Below are 24,302 nucleotides of genomic sequence, written 5' to 3'. Positions count from 1 at the left end.
TTGGGCAACAGAGTGAGACCTTGTCTCTACCTAGTTTGGCATGGTGGCACTGCCTATGGTCCCAGCTATTTGGGAGGCCGAGGTGGGAGGATATGCTTGAGCCCAGGAGGTTGAGGCTGCAGTGAGCTATGGTAGCGCCACTGCATCCTAGCCTGGGTGACACAGCAAGACTGTGTCTCCAAAAAAAGAAGAAAGATCCAGAAGGTAGTGAAATCCGAATGAGTAATATCTCTCCTTTCTTAAAAAGTATAATCGTTTAGTAGGAAAATGAGAAAGTTTGAAAAGAATTTTTATCTAAATGAAATCATAAATTGCTTTAAGAGGCTCTTCCATTTCACTTTCAATTGCCAAAAACTTTTCTCAAGTTTGAAAATACCTAAAAGCCATATATTATTATTATTATTATTTTTATTTTTGAGACAGAATTTTGCTCTTGTTGCCCAGGCTGGAGTGCAATGGCACAATCTCGGCTCACCGCAACCTCCGCCTCCTGGGTTTAAGTGATTCTCCTGCCTCAGCCTCCCCAGTAGCTGGGATTACAGGTATAGCCACCACGCCTGGCTAATTTTGTATTTTTAGTAGAGATGGGGTTTCTCCACGTTGGTCAGGCTGACCTCGAGCTCCCAATCTCAAGTGATCTGCCCACCTCGGCCTCCCAAAGTGCTGGGATTACAGGTGAGAGCCACCGTGCCTGGCCGCCATATATTATTTTAATAGAGTCATTAGCTTTTACTGGAGTTATTCTTGATCCTCTTTCTCCCTCACTTGCCAGTCCTTTACAGAGCGGTGCTGAGTCTATTGCCTTAACATTGCTCTACTCTGAACCTCCTTGTTCTCTTCAACTGCTGCTGCAGTTTAAGCCTAGGTCTGCGAACTAGCAACTCAAGGGCCACCTTCGGCCTACAGACAAGCTATGTTTGGCCTGTGCAAAGTTGAAAGTTTAAAAAATTTGTTGCCAACGTTTAAAAATTTGGAAGTTGTGCTTAAAAATGCAGATCTCAGCTTCTTTTAAAAAATAAAAATGTTATAGCTAGATGTGGTGGTGCTGGGGGAACCGGCAATGGAGGAAGGGCTTACAGAGTGCCACATAAAATGGTTTCAAGTACTGGGAACGATATACTGCGGCAAACTGCGTCAGGCCTCTGGGGAGGCAAACTTCCCTAAGCCTTCAAGTTCCAGCTGCAGCGTGACCCTGACTCTGTTACAGTGCATGACATGCTCAAGGACTTAAAATCCCTTTGGTAGCATCACAAAGTAACCAGACTTGTAGGCTCCTTGTGAGACTCACTCCCTCCAGCTGCGCCTAAATGCAATCTATAGATAATAACCACATGCTTCTGCTTTTCAGAGAAACTCACAAAGCTGCCACTGCTACCAATCTTTAGAATGACCCGCCAGTTCCAGTTCCCCAAAGAATGCCCCACCATCGCACCACCCCCTCCCCACCATCACCTCACCTTCACCCCACCATCTGCTGACTGCTCAGTGACTGTAACCACTAAATACTGTGGGGAACCTAAGCTCGGGGACTTCACTGTCTCCATTACAAGTGATGGTCCCCTGGACCCACTTTCATTCTTAATCTTTCTCTCATTCCCCTGTCGCCACCGAACTCAGGGTACCCACGGATGGGGTGTGGGGGCTGGTTCCCTACACGGTGGCTCACACCTGTAGTCCTAGCTATTCAGGAGGCTGAGGAAGGAGGACTGCTTGAGCCCAGGAGTTCCAGGCTGCAGGGAGCTATGACTGTGCCACTGCACTCCGGCCTGGGCAACAGAGAGACCCATCTTTGAAAAAGAAAAAAGAGAAACCAGAATATCTGGCAACCCTAGGCCTACAAGTTTCTTTCAACTGGTTCGCTTCACACCTTAGCATGACTTGCTTACCCCCATAAGGGCGACCAGTCTCCTTTATCTAGCCTTCCACCCTTACCTCAATATAGCATTATATCCACCCCACCTCCTCTACATTGTCAAAAGCGGCTTGCTCATCAGATTCGATCAGATCACTTCTTGATTTGCATATGCTTGATTTGCTGGTTATTTTCTGGATAAAATCGAAACTCTTTAAAATGGCATTTCATGATCCAGTTTGCCCACACCATGCTGGTCCTCACTCCCTACCCATAGCACCTGCAGTTCCCAAACCAACTTCCTTATTTCTGCCGTGCTGCCCTCTCCACCTTCTCTTCTTTCTCCTGGCTAACCCGTACTCAGCCTTCAAAACTCTGCGTTGACATCCATCTTCCGAGAACCCCCAGAAGCCTTTCTCTCCTGCTCTTTTATGATCCCTCAGCAGCCTGTGCTCTTGAGTTTGTGAGCTCTTCATTTCAATGCTCCACCAGCAGACATTAACCCGGGGCGGGCTGAGTGGGGGGTAATCGTACTGGGATTAGATCAGTGTTATTTCCTAGTCTACACCTCGTACTGAGTTCTGTCCCCAGGGTGTAATGTGACCGGGGTGAATAAGGGTCCGCCCCGGTACGGATTCCTGAGACCACCGTCCCCCTCCGTGTGCAAACCTATACATTCCGCCGCAAGCAGCGCAGGAGACCGCGCGCGCGGCCTAGGATTGGAGGACGCGGCCTGCGAGCCAGGTTTGGGATTGGAGGGCGTGGCCTGAGGGAGCGGCCTGTGATTGGAGGGCGCGGCCTGCGAGCGCGGCCTGGGATTGGGCGGCGCGGCCTGCGGGAGCGGCCTGGGGTTGGAGGGCGTGGCCTGCAGGAAAGGCATGGGATTGGAGGGCGCGGCCTGCGAGCGCGGCCTAGGATTGGAGGGCGCGGCCTGAGAGCCCGGGCTGGGATTGGAGGGCGTGGCCTGCAAGACCGGCCTGTGATTGGAGGGAGCGCCCTGCGAGCGCGGCCTGGGATTGGAGGGCGCGGCCTGCGGGAGCGACCTGGTCTCGAAGGGCTTGCCGGGAGCTGTAGTCCCCGGAGCCGGAAGTGGGGGTGGCCGGGATTGAAGCAGCCGACGAGGCGGCAGTAGCTGCCGCTGCCGCCACCCGAGTATAGCGCATCACCCGGAACCCACCGGCCGCAGGTGCTTCCTACGGCCCCAGGGGCCCCCGGGAGCCCGGAAGAGCGAAGCGGCAGGGACGTCTTCTCAGGCGAAGAGGCGGCCTTGCCGCCCCGGATGCGGCCGGAGAGCGCGGGCATGGAGCTCGGCGGCGGCGAGGAGAGCCTGCCCGAGGAGAGCAGGTGGGCTGGGAGCGGCCGCGGAGCTGCGGTGGCTGCAGGCGCTGGAGCCGCAGGAGGCTTGGGAGGGCGTGGGGACACGGAGAGAAGGGCCGGGCGCGACGAGTTGACGACGGCTGCGGAGGACTTGTTTGGGAAGCATTTCGCAGAGGAGGGGCGGGCGGGGCGTGGATGGGACGAGGGAACAGGCTTAGGGGTGAGGACGGTGGGTGGGATTTTCCGAGGGCAGAGGGAGCAGAGGAGGGTGAAGCTCAGATCCAAGACTGCTGGAGAGGAGGTGGCTGCTGAGAGTCTGTCTGGCCGAAGAGGCCAGAGGGGCTGCAGTGAGGTTTTGCAGGGCAGAGTCTATAGATAGGGACAGGGCACCACCCTCACTGAAACTTGCCGTGACAGCAAGTGGGGCCAATGTGAAGAGGGTGAGGTCGTAAGAATTTCTGGGAGCAGAGGTTAAGCGTTACGAGTGGCCTAGGAAGAAGCTTCGGCGAGATGAGTGTGGGGAGGAAGGCGAGGAGAGCCTGTGGGAGAAAGTGAGTGAGTGTAATGGCAGTGGGGTGGGGGTGGGGGCTTGCTAATGCCACCAGAAACTGCACTTAGTCATGGCTGGATCCCTGTCAGAGAGTGGCAGGACCTGTGTGTCATATCCTTTTCATCTTCAAACCTCTCACTTCTTCCTCACAATGCAAACTGAGTTCTCATTGTCAGAAAGTTCACATCTTCTGGAAATTGGGGATTTAAAATATAACTACTTTGGGGCTCTGCCTGAGATCTGTGAATGATTTGTACCAAGTGAGACTGAACATCTGACTTCCGTTTTCCATGTTTCACTTTCTGCTTTGCATATGTGTCTATTCTTCCTCCAGATGTCTGTGAAATGCTTTATGTAAGAGGTCCCATATAAATTCTAAACACATTTTAGGATTATTTCGATTTTCCTCTACTACCTCATTTGAGGGCTAGTTATTTTTTTAATGTATGTAACACACTATTTACCATATGCCAGGTATTGTTTTAGGGTATTAAGATATGAATACTGCATTAACTTGTTTAATCCTTATAACTGTTGTATGTGGTAGGTACTACTATTGTCTCCTTCACAGATGAGAAAGCTGAGGATGGACAGGATAAGTAACTTGCCAAGGTTGTACAGCGAATCCCTGACAGAACTGGACTCAAAGCCAGGCAGTGTGGCACCAGAGTCTGCACTTTTTTCTTTCCTTAGGGACAGGGTCTCACTATGTTGCCTAGGCTGGTCTCAAACTCCCGGGCTCAAGTGATTCTCCTGCCTTGGCCTCTCAAAGTGCTGAGGTTACAGGCATGAGCCACCATGACAGCCCAAGAGTCTGTACTTCATTTTTTTTTTTTTTTGACAGTCTTATTCTTTCGCCCAAGCTGGAGTGCAATGGCACGATGTCAGCTGACTACAACCTCCGCTTCCCAGGTTCAAGTAATCCTGCCTCAAGTAATCCTTCCCAAGTAGCTGGGATTACAGATGCCCACCACAATTCCCAGCTAATTTTTTGTATTTTTTTTTTTTTTTTTTTGAGACGGAGTTTCACTCTTGTCACCCAGGCTGGAGTGCAATGGCGCGATCTCGGCTCACTGCCACCTCCACCTCCTGGGTTCAGGCGATTCTCCTGCCTCAGCCTCCCAAGTAGCTGGGGTTACAGGCACGCACCACCATGCCCAGCTAATTTTTTTTGTATTTTTAGTAGAGACGGGGTTTCACCATGTTGACCAGGATGGTCTCGATCTCTTGACCTCGTGATTCACCCTCCTCGGCCTCTCAAAGTGCTGGGATTACAGGCGTGAGCCACCGCGCCCGGCATTTTTGTATTTTAGTTTTGCCATGTTGGCCATGGTCTTGAACTTCTGACCTCAGGTGATCTACCCTCCTTGGCCTCCCAAAGTGCTGGGATTACAGGTGTGAGCCCGTGCGCCCGGGCTGAGTCTGTACTTTTAATACTTACACTATGCTGCTTTTCAGTATGCTAATAGAGACAAAGAAATATATAAGATAGTGAATAAATATCGTAGCATTCTGTGCCTGTCTTTCAGGCCAGTAGGATAGCTCCTTTGCAGAATCTTTTCCCATCTTTTATTCTTTTTATGCTTGCCTCTCGACCAAAAAACTTTAATCAAAACTTAATTTTAGTAGTGGAGTTATCCTCACAAAGTCGTTCATGTTGTCAGAGGCCTACTCTGTTGGAGGCTGGTTAATTCAGAATGTGTTTTTTAATAAGGCTTCATGGTACTGATGGCCTCCTTAGCTCCAGATACACAACGGGTAAATACATTCCTTGTGCCTATTAATTGAGGCTTTGTGACTGGGTTACTGCATGCATAACCTTTCTCTGGCCAATGAAACACCCAGTTCAGAAACAGTCTTCCTGATGAGATAGCATCGTTTAATTAATTAATTTATTTTAAAGACAGGGTCTCACTCTGTCACTCAGGTTGGGGTGCAATGGCGCATTCATAGCTCACTGAAGCCTCAAACTCCTGGGCTCAAATGCTCTTCCCACCTCAGCCTCCTCAGCAGCTAGGACTGCAGGTGTGTGCCGCCACACCCAGCTAATTTTTAAATTTTTCAAATTTTTTGTAGAGATGGGGTCTCGCCATGTTGCCTAGGCTGGTCTCGAACTCCTGGCCTCAAGGGATCTTCCCGCCTTGTCCTCCCAGAGCACTGGAATTACAAGCATGAGCCTCTGTGCCCGGCCAGTAGCATCATTTTAAAAATGAAGGATGAAACTTTTCAGTATATTTTCTGTAAGTAGTTGGTATAATGAAATGAGAATAAGCTTTAAAGTCAGATAGACCTGCATTTGAATCCTAGTCAAAGGATTAGTTTGGCTTAACTTGATCAAGTTACTTTACTTAACCTGCCTGAGTAGGAATAGTGATGCTTTCCTGCCTGAGAACTTGTGAAGATTGAATAAAATGATATGCATAAAGCTCCAACCAAATGGAGAGCAAAAATAAATAAATAAACAAAAAGCAGGAGTTGCAGTTCTCACATTTGATAAAACAGATTTCAAAGCAACAAAGATACAGTGGTAAAAGGATCAATGCAACAAGAAGAGATCTTAATACCCAGATACATGAGACCCATAGCGAGATTTAGACTCAACGAGACAGAAAATTAATAAGGATATCCAGGACTTCCACTCAGATCCAAAACAAGTAAACTCAATAAATATTTATAGAGTTCTCCATTTTAAATACACAAAATATTGATCAGCCATTATTAATACCCATTTTTAGAATGAAGCAATATTCCTGTTCTCTCTCCCTCTTTTTCTTCCTCTTTCTTCCTCTCCTTCTCTCCTATTTTTACTTTTCAACATCCTAGTTCCTCACCTCTACTCAATACATTCCTCTGAACACCTGATTCCTTGTGATTCTCCCATCCCACTGAAACCTCCAATCCATTAAAATAAATAAATAAACAAATAAAAATAAAGCTCCTGAGATCTCGACTATGTAGTAAGTGCAGAAAATGTCAACGCCGTCCCCTTGCCAGTTTTTTTGAAATAAGGCAGCTGTCTGCCCCACAGGTTACTATTTGCAAGGGTGTAACTTGTTCTTCCTCTTTCAGTAGCTCCCAACGCATTGGAACCTAGAGTGTTGGCTTAGCTTCCCACGTCACCCTGGTGGTGTAATTATGTGATAGATTTCCCTATTGCTTTCCATCTAGCTATCATTCCAGCAAAATGCTGTGGAGCTTAGGGATGATACTTAACCTTCCCTCAGTTTCCTAAATGGCAGTTGATTTGATGTTGTCTAGTAAAACTACTAAACTACTAGACTGGTCAAGTACTAAAGGAATGGTCTTTGCAGCATTGCCCTGTGTACTTAGACAGCCCGGGCCATGCAGTCTACTGCTGACCTTGGAACCCAGGTACCTGCACTGCCCAGTTTTCCTGGTGCAGTCACAGTTCAAGCAGTAAGATGCATCTTAGTATCTCCAAACTGAGCTTACTCCTCTGACCAAAACCTTCGCCTCTTCTGACCTCTGTCGATAGCATTTTCCACTCACTCAGCCAATCCAGAGGGTCAGAGTGAAATTTGGTATTTCCCTCTTCCCCTTTCCCATATCTAAGCAGTCACCGGGGTCTAAAATTCAATTCCTGATTTTTCTTTAGAAGCCTTCTTTTTCTCTCCATTTCCAAATATAGTGGTTTATATGACTAAAGAATCTAGGGTGTACTATTGCTTCAGACGTGCCCAAATACAGTGTTCAAGGCTCTGTTTCCTGATGTGCTGTTTTCATTCTCAGGTAGACTTTTCTACAGGATTACCTTAGCAACTCTAAGCTTAGCAACACCAGCGGCAGAAAACATGTAGTCCCGTAGCTCCAGCAGAAGCAAGAATCCCAGGGCTGACGCTTTTTGTTCCTGTTCTTGTGATCAGGGTGTGGGCTGTTATGCCTAGTCAGGACCAAGTTACGTGCCCAACCCTGGGTCCTAGAGTAGGGTGAGATCTTGGAACCTCATGGACCAGAGCAGAGAGGTGGTTCCTCAGTGAAAAATCGGGATTCTCTTACCAAAATAAAGGGACAAATTCTCAGCAGATATAAACAGCGTATTCAGTCTAGATTCATATCATTTCTCCTTGAGGATTACTTCGTAACTTCTTAACTAATCTTCCACCCTGAATTTAGTCTCTCAATTCCAGATAGCCTCACCCTGCTTCTAGATTACTTTTTCAGAAACAAAGTTACTATAATATTTTACTCAGATATGTTCAGTGGTTGTCTGGGCTTGGTGGTTTACGCCTGTAATCTTAGCACTTTGGGAGCCCAAGATGGATGGGTCACCTGAGGTCAGGAGTTCCAGACCAGCGTGTTCAACATGGCAAAACCCCATCTCTAGTAAAAATACAAAAAATTAGCCAGGCGCAATTGTGCACCTCTGTAATCCCACTTAGGCTGAGACAGGAGAATTTCTTGAACCTGGGAGGCGGAGGTTGTGGTGAGCTGAGATGGTACCACTGCACTCCAAACTGGGCGACAGAGCGAGACACTGTCTCAAAACAAAAGTCATGTTCAGTGGTTTTCCCATTGAAAATAGAATATTTCCTGTGTCAAAACTCCTCACTCTGGTATGTTAGTACTTATGAAGTTCTCAGTTACAGGACATGGCACGTTCGCCCACTCTCACGTCTTTCTCGCCCTTCTCATTCTTGCTTTTCTACACTGGCTGCAGTAGCCCCCTCTTTGAAGATCTCTCAGTCATCCCTGACATGACGCGGCTTCAGAAGGCATCCCTCTCTATTAGAGCACATCTCACTTCATGGCATGGTTATATCAGTGCCCATTTCCCCCATTACGTTCTGAATTTCCTGGCAGATGGGACTCTTCCTCTTTAACCACCATTGCCTAGCACAGTGCCTGACATGTAGGTGGTGTTCAGTGAGTGTTTGAGGAATGAAAACATTAACAGTGTGGTCATGCCTCTTACAGTTGGGCAGATGCTAGTGGAACTGTTGTCATTGAAAGTGCCACTTTCTTCCAATTTCTCCTATTCATTTTCACATTTTTAAATTTCCTATTTTATTTCTTTCCCATCCTTCTTTGATCATGCTCAGGGTTAACAGTTTATATAGAATTGGTAGCAAAGCAGAATGATCACATGATTTTAAAGCAGTCCACATTGCCAGATGAATTTGTAGTACAAAAATTACAGAAACATACCCTCGAAGCTTCTGGGGAAACTGCTGTTGTCTGAACCCAGGAGGAGAAGGGTGTTTCAGCTACTGCAAGGACTCTAAACCTGAAGCGTTTCTCAGTATTCCTCTCCCCACAGCTATTTCTGTTTTTTAAAGGGTTCTTGTATTGTTGCCCAGGCTAGACTTGAACTTTTGAAGTCAAGCAATCCTGCTTCAGCCTCCTGAGTGACTAGGATTACAGGCATGTACCAGTGTGCCCAGCATACCTTTTACCTTTAAATCTTATACCAGAAATGGAAGAGACTGAGACACTTGTGTTTCCTCCTGTGCCATTGCTATTGAAGTGGTGTCGTGTGCCTGCTTTCCCTTGTTTGTAAAGCATTCTGCTGCCTAGATGGTATAAGATGAGCCTGTGAAGTAGTAAGATTGTCTTTCTTATATGTCTCATGAAATCAGCCTCGTTGTTTTGCAGTAAAACGTTGTAAGTTTCTTCATTGCATCAAGCAGATTTAAAAGTCTTGACTGTATACAAGTGACATCCACTATTTGAGGAAGTCCTTCCTAGCTTTCTTACTTCGGTAAGAAGGTACTTACTTACCTTCTTACCTACTTTCTTTCTTACCTACTGACAGCATAAACAGGGCCTTGCACTCTGTGCTTGCCCACAGATTTCACCTTGGTTTAAATGTAGTGGATGTATTCTTTGGACGTGGGACACTGCAACCAAACTTAATTATGTTGCAGACTGTCCAGTCCTATAGAATTTTTGGCAGAATTTTTTTGAAGCAGAATGGGTAAGAAGGCTTTATTTTAGGTACCCTTCCTGATTTTGTTGCATTTATTAGATTTATGCAATGGAATTCACAGGGGGAAAATGACAGAGAGAGAATATTCTTCTCTGCTCGATGATAGTGCTTTCCATAGACTGTCAGTTATACTGTACTCTGCGAAGCAGCTGTTGTCTCCATTTTACAGTGAGGGAATTGAAGCTTCAAGAGCTTAAATGGCTTGGTCAAGAATGTGCATCTAGGCCCACTGCAGTGGCTCATGCCTGTAATCCCAGCACTTTGGGAGGCCGAGGCAGGCAGATCACTTGAAGTCAAGCGTTAGAGACCAACCTGGCCAACATGGTGAAACCCCATCTCTACTAAAAAATACAAAAATTAGCCAGGTGTGGTGGCGGGCGCCTGGATTCCCAGCTACTCAGGAGGCTGAGGCAGGAGAATCATTTGAACCCAGGAGGCAGAGATTGCGGTGAGCCGAGATTGTGCCACTGCACTCCAGCCTGGGCAACAGGAGTGAAACTCCATCTCAAAAATAAAATGAAATGAAATACAAAAGAAATAGAAGATACATAGTCCCTTTCTTTCAGGAAACAATCTATATAACATTAAATAACAGTTTTAAAGTATTTTCAGAAGGAATGGTATATCGACAACGTATGCTTTTGGGGTTCTAAGAAAGGAGTTATAGTGGGTCAGATTATTTGGAACCTTTTGAGATACAGTTGCGTTAGAGCTGAACCTGAATCCCTGACTGGGATGAGAAGAGAAGAGGCTTTCCAGTTGAACAGATGCATGAATTAAGTCATGGAAGTAGGAGTGAGGTGGGTATGTTTGTAACAGTGCCTGCCTCTGACTTGAGGAGTGCTGAGCAGCAAAGTTGGTATTTAGATTGGGGCCAGTGATGGAGAATTTTTCACCTCCATGCTAAGGAATTTGTTGGTGGTTAGGTTTCTGACATAGGGGATATTTCTTCCTTATGTTAAATCTGTTGATAGTTGAAATTCAATACATTTGATATTACTAGTGTGATGGGGAAGCATTTGTTGAATAGGAATCAAGCTACAAAGCACACCTACAGGTACTGCTTATTCCCTCCTAGACATTAAGATTCTTCTCCGGCTGGGTGCAGGGCTCATGCCTGTAATCTTAGCACTTTAGGAGTCCGAGGCAGATGATTGTTTGAGCCCAAGAATTTGAGACCAGTCTCAGCAACATAGTAAGACTCCCATCTCTACAAAAATAAAAAGAAGATTCTAGCTGGGCGTGGTGGCTTGCACCTGTAATCCCAGCTACTCAGGAGGCTGAGGCAGGAGAATGGCTTGAACCCAGCAGGCGGAGGTTGCAGTGAGCAGAGATCTCACCACTGCACTCCAGCCTGGGCAACGGAGCGAAACTCTATTTCAAAAAAAAAAAAAGAAGGTTCTCCTGTCAGCCATGAAATGGATGAACTGGCCAATGGTTGCATTCTCCTAGGTGTCGCAGAGCCAAGAGACTATATAAGAGAGTCAAGTATGTTTTTCCTATAAGCATGTTGTTTATTTAAAGCATATTATTTATGTAAAAAGAAGCATATTCAACTACATAGCCTACAAGTTAAATACTAGATAATTAGAAATAGAAAATATGTAGCCAGATAAGAAGAAAAATTAAATATAAATGTGGCCAGGCATGGTGGCTCATGCCTGTAATCCCAGCACTTTGGGAGGCTGAGGCGGGCGGATCACGAGGTCAGGAGATCGAGACCATCCTGGCCAACGTGGTGAAACCCTGTCTCTACTAAAAATACAAAAAAATTAGCCGGGTGTGGTGGTGCACGCCTGTGGTCCCAGCTACTCAGAAGGCTGAAGTGGAAGAATTGCTTGAACCCAGGAGGCGGAGGTTGCAGTGAGCCAAGATCGCGCCACTGCATTCCAGCCTGGTGACAGAGCAAGACTCTGTCTCAAAAAACATATATATATATATGATAGTCTCTTGCTACGTTAGTGTTACCAATAATTATTTCACTTAATTATGTTTTTTTCTACCTGAGGGAAGAACCTATTACTTCTTTCCAGGAAGTAATTTCTGGTGTTAAAAGTCCCAGGGACTTGCCTGACCACAGTCTTTCAGTAGAGAAGCCCTTGATACTTGAGCATTTAAAAAATCCTGTATGGTGTTTCCTAGCTTTTTGTTTGTTCAGTTTTTTGTGGGGAGGGATGTTTTAGTTTTTTGTAGAGACATGATTTTGCCATGTTGTCCAGGCTGGTCTTGAACTCCTGAGCTCAAGCAATCCACCTGCCTTAGCCTCCCAAAGTGCTGGGATTATAGGTGCGAGCCACTGCATCCAGTCTACCGATCCTTTATTAATTGCTAGTCTCAGAAAAGGCCTAAACAATTACCCTCTTCTCTACAATTCCCCCCATACTACTAAAGGTCACCACTGTTAACATATTATTTCTTTTTATATTTTTATGTTGAGATTATAAATTTAATTTTACATTCTGCTGTTTAGTATGCTCTAAGTAGCTTTGGAAACTTTTCGATCAAAAGTTTTAATTCTTTCATGATATTTCATCATATGGATATCACACCTTTCCTCCTCCACTTCAGGGATCAAATCATTAACTGACTTGGGACAACCTGATTTCAGTTATGATCTCAGGTAATGATATCATGGACCTGTTCCAGATAAACAGCTCATTGTGGAAGGGATATGCCAGTAAGCTGAAGCTGTTTCCTTTTACCACTAAAAACAGTCTTTGGGGATTGCAGATAGGCCAATATCTATTTCTTACCTTGAATCTCACTTTACAATTACGTAGTACTTTCACTTATTTACTCCTTATCATATATTTTATATATATCGTATATAAGATACATATGTATTTTTAGTGATTATGTTTTAGTTATGTATTAGTTCACAGAGTTTCGCAGCTTTTTACTTAACTCTTGAGTGTTACTTGTTATAGTATGGTAAGCTTAAGACTGAGTTGACATTTAGGAAAACTGTTTTTTGGTTTTCCCCAGACATACTTCTTTGAGTCACTTAAGCAATTTCTATTCCTCTTTAAAGGAGAAATGTGGTCAAGATCCTCGCAGAAGAAAATAGTTGGGATTTTATTCTGAGATTGGCTTTATTGTGAGTTGATGAAAATGACTGATGTAGAGATGGGTTATGTTCTCCCCTGCACCTTAGGCCTAGTTCCATCTTGGCATAGGGAGAGACAGAAAGATGTGCATTTAGTCTTTGGTGATTAAAAGAGAATGTTCTATATACTTGCAGAAGTAGCTCTACTAAGAGCTGTTTTGAATCAATACACTTCAAAGATCTTGATTGTGCTCATATAAAGATTACACGGGAATGCAGGGTGATACCATTCAAATAATTATTACCAAACAGGTAATAGGAAAAACTGACCTTATCTGCTGAAAGCATGGTTGAAGGATAGGGAAAGGATATTTTATTTCTCCATTGTGATCTGTTTACTTGCATCTAAGATTCAGGCATATTGGGTTAATCCAACCACTGTGTATAAGCTTCAATTGAGTTTAGTATTTCAACTCTCTGATAATTATATCATTAGGGTAAACGATCTGAAAAAGATGAAGACACTAAAGAGAAAATACAAAAATACGTAAAATGGGACTTCAACAATCCCAAATGTGGGGAGGAATGGAGTTAAAGTATAGATTTTGTTTGTTTATTTTCCTGTCTTTATGATCAAACTTAAGTTGCTGTCAGTTTAAAATAACTTTTTATGGGCCTGGCATGGTGGCTAACGCCTGTAATCTCAACACTTTGTGGGGCTGAGGTGGTTGGATCACTTGAGGTTAAGAGTTCGAGACTGGCCTGGTCTTGAACACGGTGAAACCCTGTCTCTACTAAAAATACAAAAATTAGCTTGCCGTGGTGGTGAGGGCCTGTAATTCTAATTCCAACTACTTGGGAGGCTGAGGCATGAGAATTGCATGAACCTGGGAGGTAGAGGTTGCAGTGAGCTGAGATTGTGCCACTACACTCCAGCCTGGGTGAGAGTGAAACTATGTCACAAGAAAAAAAAATTAAAAATAAATAAATAAAATAACTTTTTATAACGACAAAATGTGTTTGTAAACTTCATTCTGACTACAACACAGAAACCTATGACACGCCAAAATTGAAAAGCAAGGAATCAAAACACACTACTAGAGAAGATCAATTGCCACAAAAGAAGACAGTAAAGGAAAGAAAGGAACTACAAAAAGACTAGAAAACAAGTAACAGAATGGCAGTAGTAAGACCTTACTGATCTCTAATTACCTTAAATATAAATGGGTTAAATTCTCCAAATAAAAGACTTAGAGTGACTGAATGAATTTTTAAAAACCATACAAATGAGGCTTAACCATATGCTGCTTCTAATCATCTCACTTCACATGTGAGGACATATATAGACTCAAAGGGAAGGGATGCAAAAAGATAGTTTATGCATATGGAAATCAAAAGAGAGCAGGAGTAGCTATACTTATATCAGAGAAAATAGACTTCAAATCCAAAGGTGTAAAAAGAGGCAATGCCATTATATAATGATAAAAGGTTCAGTTCAGTAAAGGATATAACAATTGTGTGTATATTTGTACATTAATATATACATGCATCCAACATGGGAGCACCTTAATCTGTAAAGTGAATATTAATAGACCTAGATGGAGAGAGAAACTCTGATATAGTAACAGGGAACTCTGATACCCCACTTTCAGCAATGGACAGATCATGCAGACAGAAAATCAACAAAGAAACAGCAAAGTTTAAACTATATCATAGACTAAGCAGACCTAACAGACATCTACAGAGCATTCGACTCAGTAGCTACAGGATACACATTCTTCTCAACAGCATGTGGAACAGGATATATGGCGTCATATGGTAGGTCACAAAACAGGTTTCAACAAACTTTTAAAATTTGAAATAATATCAAGTATTTTTTTTTTTTGAGATGGAGTCTCACTCTGTTGCCTAGCCTGGAGTGCCGTGGCACAATCTCAGCTCCACCTTCCCTCCCAGGTTCAAGCAATTCTCCTACCTCAGCCTCCCATGTAGCTGGGATTACAGGCACACACCACCATGTCCTGCTGATTTTTTTGTATTGTTAGTTGGGATGGGGTTTCCCCACGTTGGCCAGGCTGGTCTTGAACTCCTGACTGGAAGTGACCTGCCTGCCTCAGCCTCCCAGAGTTCTGGGATTATAGGCATGAGCCACCGCGCCTGGCCATTCAAGTATCTTTTCTGACTACCATGCAATACAACTAGAAATCAATAACAAGGACAACTTAGGAGACTATACAAATATGCGGAAATTTAACAACATGCTCATGAACAACCAGTTGGTCAATGAAGAATTAAGAAGGAATTAGAAAATTTGTTGAGACAAATGACAGTGGAAACAACATACCAAAATGGGGATACTGCAAAAGCAGCACTAAGAGGAGAGTGCACGGCAATGAACATCTACATCGGAAAAGCAGCACTAAGAGGGGAGTGCACGGCAATGAACATCTACATCGGAAAAGCAGCACTGAGAGGGGAGTGCACGGCAATGAACATCTACATCGGAGAAGCAGCACTGAGAGGGGAGTGCACGGCAATGAACATCTATATCAGAAAAGTAGGAAGAGCTGAAACTAGAAAACCAGGACAAACAAAACCCAGAACTAGTGGAAGGAAAGGAATAATAAAGATCAGAGCAAAATAAATGAAATAGAGTCAGGAAAAAATAAAAATAAAAGACTAACAAGAGTTGTGTTTTTTTTTTCTTTTCAAAAGATAAAATTAACGAACCTTTAGCTAGACCAAGGGGGAAAAAGGACTCAATAAAATCGGAGACAAAAAGATGTTGCAACTGACAGTACAGAAATAACAAAGAATCACTAGGAGCTATTACAAATAACTGTGCCAACAAATTGGAAAACCTGGAAGAAGTGAATAAGCTTCTGGACACATGCCGCCCACCAATACTGAATCATGAAGAAATAGAAAACCTGAACCGACCAATAATGAGTAATGAGATTGAATCAGTAGTAAGTCTTCCATCAAAGAAAAGCCCGGGACCAGATGTCTTCATTGCTGAATTCTACCACACATTTAAAGAACTAATATCAGTTCTTCCCAAATTATTCCAGAAAATTGAAGGAGAGAGAATTCTTCCAAACTCATTCTACAAGGCCAACATTATCCTGATACCAAAGCTAGAGAGGGACACAAGAAAAAACTACAGGCTAGTGTCCCTGATGAATATAAATGCAGAGATTCTTCGCAAAATACTAGCAAACCAAATCTGATAGCTACACATTAAAAAAAATATCAGAAGACAGCAAGTGTTGGTGAGGATGTGGAGAAAAGGGAACTTTTACACACTGCTGGTGGGAATGTAAATTTATACAGTCATTATGGAAAACAGTTTGGAGGTTCTTCAAAAAGTTGAAAACAGAACTACTATGTGATCCAGCAATCCCAATACTGAATGTATATCCGAAGGAAATGAAATTCAGTGTATCAAAGAGCAATCTGCACTCCCCTGTTTATTGCAGTGCTATTCGTGATAGCCAAGATATGGAATCAGCTTAAATGTCCATCAGCAGCTGGGCACAATGGCCCATGCCTGAAATCCTAGCACTCTGGGAGGCTGAGGTATGCAGATTGCTTGAGGCCAGGAGTTTGAGACCAGCCTGGCCATCATGGTAAAACCCTGTCTTACTAAAAATACAAAAATTAGCCAGGCACGGTTGTAATCCCAGCTACACTGGAGGCTAAGGCAGGAGAATCCCTTGAACATGGGAGGCAGAGGTTGCAGTGAGCCAAGGTCATTCCACTGCACTCCAGCCTGGGTGACAGAGTGAGACTCTGTCTTCAAAAAAAAAAGTCCGTCAACAGGTTAATGGCTAAAGTTAATAATGGCTAAAGATAATGGGGTATATATACACTATGGAAGATAATTCAGCATTAAAAATGAATGAACTTCTTTGAATGTTGGCAACATGGATAAACCTGGAAGGTGTTACATTAAGTGCAATAAGCCAGGCACAGAAAGACAGCTATCACACCATCACATGCTATTACTCATGTAATCCAAAAAGTTGTTCTCATGGAAGTACAGAGTTGAACAGTGGTTGCCAGAGGATGGGGAGGGTAGGAGGAAGAAGGGGATGGAGAGAGATTGGTCAGCAGGTGCACAGTTAGTTAGATATGAGGAATAAGGTCTGGTGTTCTGTTGCATCAGATGACAAGCGTTAACAGCAGTGTGTGGGGTATTTCAGAATAGCTGGAAGAGAGGTTTCTAATGTTCTCATCACAAGGAAATGGTAAATATTTAAGGTGATGGATATGCTAAGTACTTTGTTGTGATCAATGCTCAATGTATTCATGTACCAAAATAACCCATTGTACACCGTAAATATGTACAATTATGTATCAATCAAAATTTTTTTATAAGGTGAAGACACTAGAGTAGCTACATAAATCAAATTTTTTCAAAAGTTTTCTTTTATATGAGCAGATTACCAAATATGGATTGTTTGGTGTATCTTAGAATAAAAGCCACATTCTTTTGTAGCTTTGGCTCCTCAGGGACATTTATTGTGAGGAAGAAAGTCTTCGGCTTTATCCAGAGGAAATTATAGTTAGACCTTAGTACTCAAAATTTTTTTTTTTTTTTTTTTCATTGTTGAGACGGAGTCTCACTCTGTTGCCTAGGCTGGAGTGCAGTGGCGTGATCTTGGCTCACTGCAACCTCTGCCTCCTGCATTCAAGTGATTCTCCTGCCTCAGCCTCACGAGTAGCTGGGATTACAGGCATGTGCCACCACACCCAGCTAGTTTTTTTGTGTTTTTAGTAGTGATGGAGTTTCTCCATATTTCTCAAGCTGGTCTCAAACTCCCGACCTTGTGATCCACCCACCTCAGCCTCCCAGAGTGCTGGGATTATAGGCATGAACCACTGCACCCAGCATGCTCAGAGTTTCTAAGATGTCAACGCCGTTTCTAATTTTGGAATCAAAGCCCTAGGATGAGAGAGTACTTAATGTTTGCTTTTGGGATTTATCATGATGTTCTTGTTTTGCTTTGAGACAGAGTCTCACTCTCATTGCTCAGGCTGGAGAGCAGTGGCATGATCTCGGCTCACTGCAACCTCTGCCTCCTGAGTTCAATTGATTCTCCTTTCTCAGTCCTCTGAGTAGCTGGGATTACAGGGGTGTGTCACCACACCCAGCTACGTTTTGTATTTTTTGGTAGAGATGGGATTTTGCCATGATGGCCAGGCTGGTCTTGAACTCCTGACCTCAGGGGGTCCATCTGCCTTGGCCTCCCAAAGTGCTGGGATTATAGGCCTGAGCCACTGCGCCTGGCCTCATGATGTTCTTTAATAGTTAACCTTGTAGATCTGTACAGAATGAATCAGAACACAGGTATGCAGAGTCGCTTCATGAGTCAGACTGATTCTCAGGCCTGTGAGACCAGATTGTAACATATTGGCATGTGAAAACTGTGTCACTAAGAAATCTTTCTTCCTCAGCTAGTTAGCTCTGAGGAAGAAAAACGCATAGGATATACAGAGTCACTGAGCAAAAGTTGGCAGTCCGTTGGCCTCTGCAATGGCCATCTCTTACAGTATAACCATAAATGACATTTTAGTGACCACCTTTGTCCTAGAGTTTCTGTTCTTCACTATGTTGTAGTTAGTGCTTGGAAATATAGTAAATCAGAAATCGCTTTTGGCCTTTTTTATTAGGCAAAAGATGTCTGGTTCTGAGCGGATGCCTTCATCTTTTTGTATCTTGTGCAGATACTGTCATTGTTAAGAAATAGATCTTACAGCCCAGCATGGTGGCTCATGCCTGTAATCCCAGCACTTTGGGAGGCCGAGGCGGGCAGATCACCAGGTCAAGAGATGGAGACGATCCTGGTCAACATGGTGAAACCCCGTCTCTACTAAAAATACAAAAATTAGCTGGATGTGGTGGTGCATGCCTGTAGTCCCAGCTACTCGGGAGACAGGCAGGAGAATCCCTTGAACCCGGGAGGCGGAGGGTGCAGTGAGCCAAGATCGGGCCACTGCACTTTAGCCTGGTGACAGAGCAAGACTCCATCTCAAAAAAAGAAAAAAAAAGGAAGAGAAATGGATCTTAGGACAAGTGTAGTGGTACACATCTGTAATCCCAGCTGTTTGGGAGGCTGAAGTGGGAGAATCACTTGAGGAAAGGAGTTGGAGACCAGCCTGGGCAACATAGTGAGACTCCATCCCTACAAAAAATTTAAAAATTAGCTGGGTGTGGCGGTATACACCTGTAGTTCCCAGCTACTTAGGAGACTGAGGTGGGAGGATCACCTGAACCTGGGAGATTGAGGCTGCAGTGAGCTGTGATCATGCCACTGCACTTCAGCCTGGGAGACACAGTAAGACCCTGTCTCAAAAAATAAAAATGTATCTGAACAGGTTATACCCCTATAAACTTAGGGTTATAAGCTACTTATGTGAGGACTGAGTGGGACAGTAGATGAAAATCACTTTACGAAGCATTATGTACCATTTGAATGTGAGGGTTTTTGGTTTTTGCTTTTTGTCTTTATGTTAGTATTGTTCACAGCTGTAATTCTCTCAGAATTGAGTCTTCCCCCAAGTAAAAATTAATAGGGAAGAGAATGTTAGGATGTGGGGCAGGAGGCTCCTCGGCTTAGACCTTCTTTGATATGATCAAGATCAGGTACAACAAAGGTAACTAACCATCGGTGTAATTGATGCCTTTGCAGGAGGGAGCACTGGCAGTTGCTTGGTAATTTGAAGACTACGGTGGAAGGCTTGGTATCAGCCAACAGCCCCAATGTCTGGTCCAAGTGTGGTGGCTTGGAGCGGCTTTGCAGGGACATGCAGAGTATCCTCTATCATGGGCTTATCCATGACCAGGTACGCAGAACGCCTTTTTTTGCACTATTGGCTGACTCGCTTGTTGAGAAGAAACAGTCACATTGGCAGGAAGGAGATGAAGGCCACTAGTCTGTGAACTCCTGGGAGCAGCTGTGACTTAATACATACAGTTTTTTTTGTATACAGAACATTTCACATAGTGTCTGATGTACCATAGATGTTAAAGGAAGGAATAAATCACTGGGTAGGACAGCAAATCAGCAACAAGAGATTAGCTCAGCTTGTAAGTTTCCTGTTGTTCCTATAACAAATAACTACAAATAATGACTTAACACAGACTGATCACCTTGCGGTTCTTGCGATCAGAAGTCTGGAATGAGTTTCACGGGGCTGAAACCAAGGCTCTGCAGGCCTCACTCCCTCTGGAGGCTCTGGGGGAGAATCCATTTCCTTGCGTTTTCCAGCTTCAGTAGGTTACCTGCATTCTTTGGCTCCTGGCCACTTCCTGCATCTTCAGAGCCAACAGCATAGCACCTTCAAATCTCTTTCTGCCCCCTTTTTTGTTTGTTTTTTAAGACAGAGTCTCACTCTGTCACCCAGGCCGAAGTGCAGTGACACAGTCACGGCTCTCCACAGCCTGGACCTCCCAGGCTCAAGCAGTCCTCCCACCTCAGCCTCCCAAGTAGCCAGGGCTGCAGACGCCCACCACCACAACCAGCTAATTTTGGTATTTTTTGTAGAGGCAGGACTTTACTATGTTACCCAGGCTGGTGTTGAGTTCCTGGTCTCAAGTGATCCTCCTGCCTCAGCCTCCCAAGTGCTGGGATTACAGGCATGAGCCACTGCGCCTGCAGCCTCCCGAGTGCTGGGACCACAGAGTTGCCCCAGCCTCCCAAGTGCTGGGATTACAGGCATGAGCCTGGCTCTCTCTGCTTTTACAACCCTTTCTCCCCTTATGCCCATTCCTGTCTCCCTCCTAAAACGACTTTTAAAATTACATTGGGCCCATGTGGATAACCCAGTATAATCACCCCATCTCAAAATCCTGAATTTAAATACACCTGCGAGGTCCCTTTTGCCATAAAAGGTAAGATTCACGGGTTCTGGGAATTAGGATGTAGATATCTTGGAGGAACGATCTTAGCCAACCATAGCCAGGAAGCTTTTTCTTCTGAATATTAGTTTTGATTTTAAAACCATGCTGTTTTTTTCAGAAGTAGGTAGGATAAAGGAAGAAAAACAGCCAGCCAAGGCCAAAATATGTTCACGTATTTCTGACTTTCATTCGTGAAATGTTTCTACAGAATGAGAAGGTGGCCAGGTGCGGGGGCTTACGCCCGTAATCCCAGCACTTTGGGAGGCCAAGGGGGACAGATCACTTGAGATCAGTTCAAGACCAGCCTGGGCAACATGGCGAAACTCTGTCTCTACTAACATTACAAAAATTAGCTGGGCATGGTGGTACACACCTGTAATTCCAGCTATTCAGATGACTGAGGCAGGAGAATCACTTGAACCCTGGAGGCAGCGGCTGCAGTGAGCTGATATCCTGCAGCCCTGCGCTCCAGCCCTGGCAACAGAGTGAGACCGTATCTCAAAAAAAAAAAAAAAAAAAAGAATGAGAAGGTGAAACTCCATGTGCTCAGTTACATTAAAAGTACTTTCCTGGCTAGGTGCAGTGGCTCATGCCTGTAATGTCAGCACTTTGGAAGGCCAAGGTGGGCAGATCACAAGGTCAGGAAATTGAGACCATTCTGGCCAACATGGTGAAACCCCATTTCTACTAAAAATCCAAAAAAAATTAGCTGGGCGTGGTGGTGCATGCCTGTAGTCCCAGCTACTCAGGAGGCTGAGGGAGAATATTGCTTGAACCCAGGTGGCAGAGATTGCAGTGAGCTGAGATCACACCATTGCATTGCACTATAGCCTGGGCGACAATGTGAGATTCTGTCTCAAAAAAAAAAAGTACTTTCCTGTGGGAAATCCTTTTACCTAGAAGACAGTGTGTTCCAGTGATAATTAATTGCTTAAGTACAATAAGATTGGTGTGATTAGAATTAATGTCTCTTTCCTGAAACAAAATAAGCAGTTCTTCCTTTGATTCTTTTTGGATTTAGAATTTTCATCTTGTTCCCTAAATTTAGACTTCTATTATTACTATCTTTACTTCAAATTAGTAATAGGAAGAAAGAATTATGTACTTTCCTTGTAGGGATAGTGAGACTTTATTCTCAAAATATATGTGAAAACTAGCAGGCATAAAAGTGACTACAGAAAAGAGGAGTTAGTGGTTAACTCATGTTAACTACAACACGAGCATTTAGTAGGTAGTGTGGCTCAGGGTAGAGCCAGACTGCCTGGATTGACTTTCCAGCTCCTTCATGTATTGCTAACCTTGGGCAAAATGCTTAACATCTTCGTGCTTTGGTTTTCTTTTCTTTTTTTTATTTTTTTATTTTATTTTATTTTATTTTATTTATTTTTTTTTTAATTTTTTATTGGATTATAGGTTTTGGGGTACATGAGCAGAGCATGCAAGACAGTTGCGTAGGTACACACATGGCAGTGTGCTTTGCTTTTCTTCTCCCCTTCACCCACATTTGGCATTTCTCCCCAGGCTATTCCTCCCCACCTCCCCCTCCCACTGGCCCTCCCCTTTTCCCCCCAATAGACCCCAGTGTTTAGTACTCCCCTTTCTGTGTCCATGTGTTCTCATTTTTCATCACCCACCTATGAGTGAGAATATGCGGTGTTTCATTTTCTGTTCTTGTGTCAGTTTGCTGAGGATGATGTTCTCCAGATTCATCCATGTCCCTACAAACGACACGAACTCATCATGGTTTTCTTACCAGTAAATGAGGTAGTATCTGTCTACCTCCAGGCCTATGAGGATTAAATGAGTTAATGTATGTAAAGCATTAAAGGATTGGAAGAGCTATCCCAGTATGTGCTGTGATGAGGAGGAGGAGGAGGACACAAGGACTCATTAGAGTTTTCCTCCTAGCATCCTAGGACACATCCAAGAAATATTCATAAAATACTGTCCTATCTAGAATGCCCTTTGAGTTTTACTTTATAGATACCTTGTTGATGCTTATGAATGGTAGTTTGATTGTAGCTTAAATTTTTACAAGGTAAACTTTATTGATGTTGAGTTTCTTTTTCTTTATATGCTCAAAAACTCTAATCAGCTTTGAGCTTTGAAATGAGTAGAATCTAATAATACTTAAAGGTTTCTGCTTTCTCTTTGGCAGTTACTCCATTTGCAGTGTTTTAAATAAATTTTGGTTTTGGATAAAATTTGAACTGAGTCATTAGGGTTTGGTATCCTCTTACTTTTTAAAAAAATCAGACCTCATAGATACAGAGTTAACTGCATGTTCTCAAACACTCACATCCCCTGTCAGGGCCTAGTATAGTTCCTTGAACTCCAAGCTCATCTTTCTTTTTTATTAGAATTTATTCTCACTTAGCAATTACATTGGAAAAGAGCTAATCAACTAAATGGTATTAAAGTATGTATACTTGGCTGGGTGTGGTGACTCATACCTGTAATTCCAGCGCTTTGGGAAGTTGAGGCAGGAAGATTACTAGAATTTTGAGGCCAGGAGTACAAGACTAGCCTGGCCAGCACAGTGAGACCCCTATCTCTAAAAAATTTAAAAACTAGCCAGCCATGGTGGTGCATGCCCATGGACTCAAGCTACTCAGGAGGCTGAGGTGAGAGGCTTGCTGAAGCCGGGGCGGGGTGGGGGTGGGGGCTGAGGCTGCAGCTGCAGCTGCAGCAAGCTATGATTGTGCCTCTGTACTCCAGCCTAGGTGTCAGTGAGATTCTGTCTCAAAAAAAGCAAACCCAAAACAATAAAGAGTACCATTCTAGGAATATTGAGGCAACGTTGTATAATAGATTGACAAAAGTCTTTGGAATCTATTAGAACCCAGATCACAATCTACACTCATTGCTCAGGTCCATAGGAAATAAAGTGACATAGTAGTTAAAATTGTGGACTTTTGAATCACGCTGCTCACACGTTAATCTTAGCTTCACCATTAACTGTATGGCGCTGGGCAGATTATAACTCTTTTGTCTTTATTTCCTTTTTTTTTTTTTTTTTTGAGACCAAGTCTCACTCTGTCGCCCAAGCTGGAGAGCAGTGGCGCAATCTTGGCTCACTGCAACCTCCACCTCCGAGGTTCAAGTGATTCTCCTGCCTTGGCCTCCCGAGTAGCTGGGATTACAGGCATGCACCACCACACCCAGCTCATTTTTGTATTTTTAGTGGAGATAGGGTTTTGCCATGTAGGCCAGGCTGGTCTCAAACTCCTGACCTCAGGTGATCTGCTTGCCTTAGCCTCCCATGTTTCTTCACTTGTAAGATGAGAAGGTAATGCTACCACCCACCTCAGGGTTCTGGCGAGACTTAGATGAGATAATACATGAAAAGCATTAAAAAGCATAGCTGTCAGTCAATTATGAGGTAATACTAACTTTTTTGAGCCTTGCCCTTTTTATCTATAAAAATGAGGATAGCAGTATCTAGTTCACAATATAAATAAAGGTTGATGGAAAAATTAAATGAAATGGCATGCAAATTTGCCTAGCATTTTTTGTGGCATGGAAGATATGTTTCTTTCATTTTTTAGTCTCCAGTTAGCTGGAGTCCTCTGGGAAAAAAATAAGAACACTGGAATTTGCAAAACACATCAGCCCACCAAAATCTGATTTCTGCCCTTACCACTGGTGATCTCACACTGAGATTTAAATAAAATGAAATCCACA

The 24,302-nt window shown here is 43.8% G+C and overlaps 1 protein-coding gene across 16 annotated transcripts in view; it reads left to right on the top strand.

Annotated features, from left to right (window-relative positions):
• Positions 1–24,302, top strand: part of RUBCN (rubicon autophagy regulator) — a 73,086-nt gene that overhangs the window by 9,767 nt on the left and 39,017 nt on the right. For 4 of the 16 annotated variants that reach the window (XM_078354853.1, XM_078354848.1, XM_078354852.1 and 1 more), the window contains exons 1-3: positions 2,932–3,196; positions 5,796–5,959; positions 19,408–19,561. In XM_078354853.1, coding sequence (XP_078210979.1) covers positions 19,523–19,561 — 39 coding nt within the window. In that variant the 5' untranslated portion in view covers positions 2,932–3,196; positions 5,796–5,959; positions 19,408–19,522. Of the gene's footprint in view, positions 1–2,931; positions 3,197–3,446; positions 3,721–5,795; positions 5,960–19,407; positions 19,562–24,302 lie in introns of those variants that run through there. The other 12 variants (XM_035278429.3, XM_035278428.3, XM_008984124.5 and 9 more) reach the window with 4 other exon arrangements.

This window comes from Callithrix jacchus, chromosome 17 (genome assembly GCF_049354715.1).
Source record: "Callithrix jacchus isolate 240 chromosome 17, calJac240_pri, whole genome shotgun sequence".
In the NCBI taxonomy this organism is placed as follows: Eukaryota; Metazoa; Chordata; class Mammalia; order Primates; family Cebidae; genus Callithrix; species Callithrix jacchus.
Note: the sequence above shows the minus strand (reverse complement) of the source record. Positions and strands in the feature narration are given on the sequence as shown.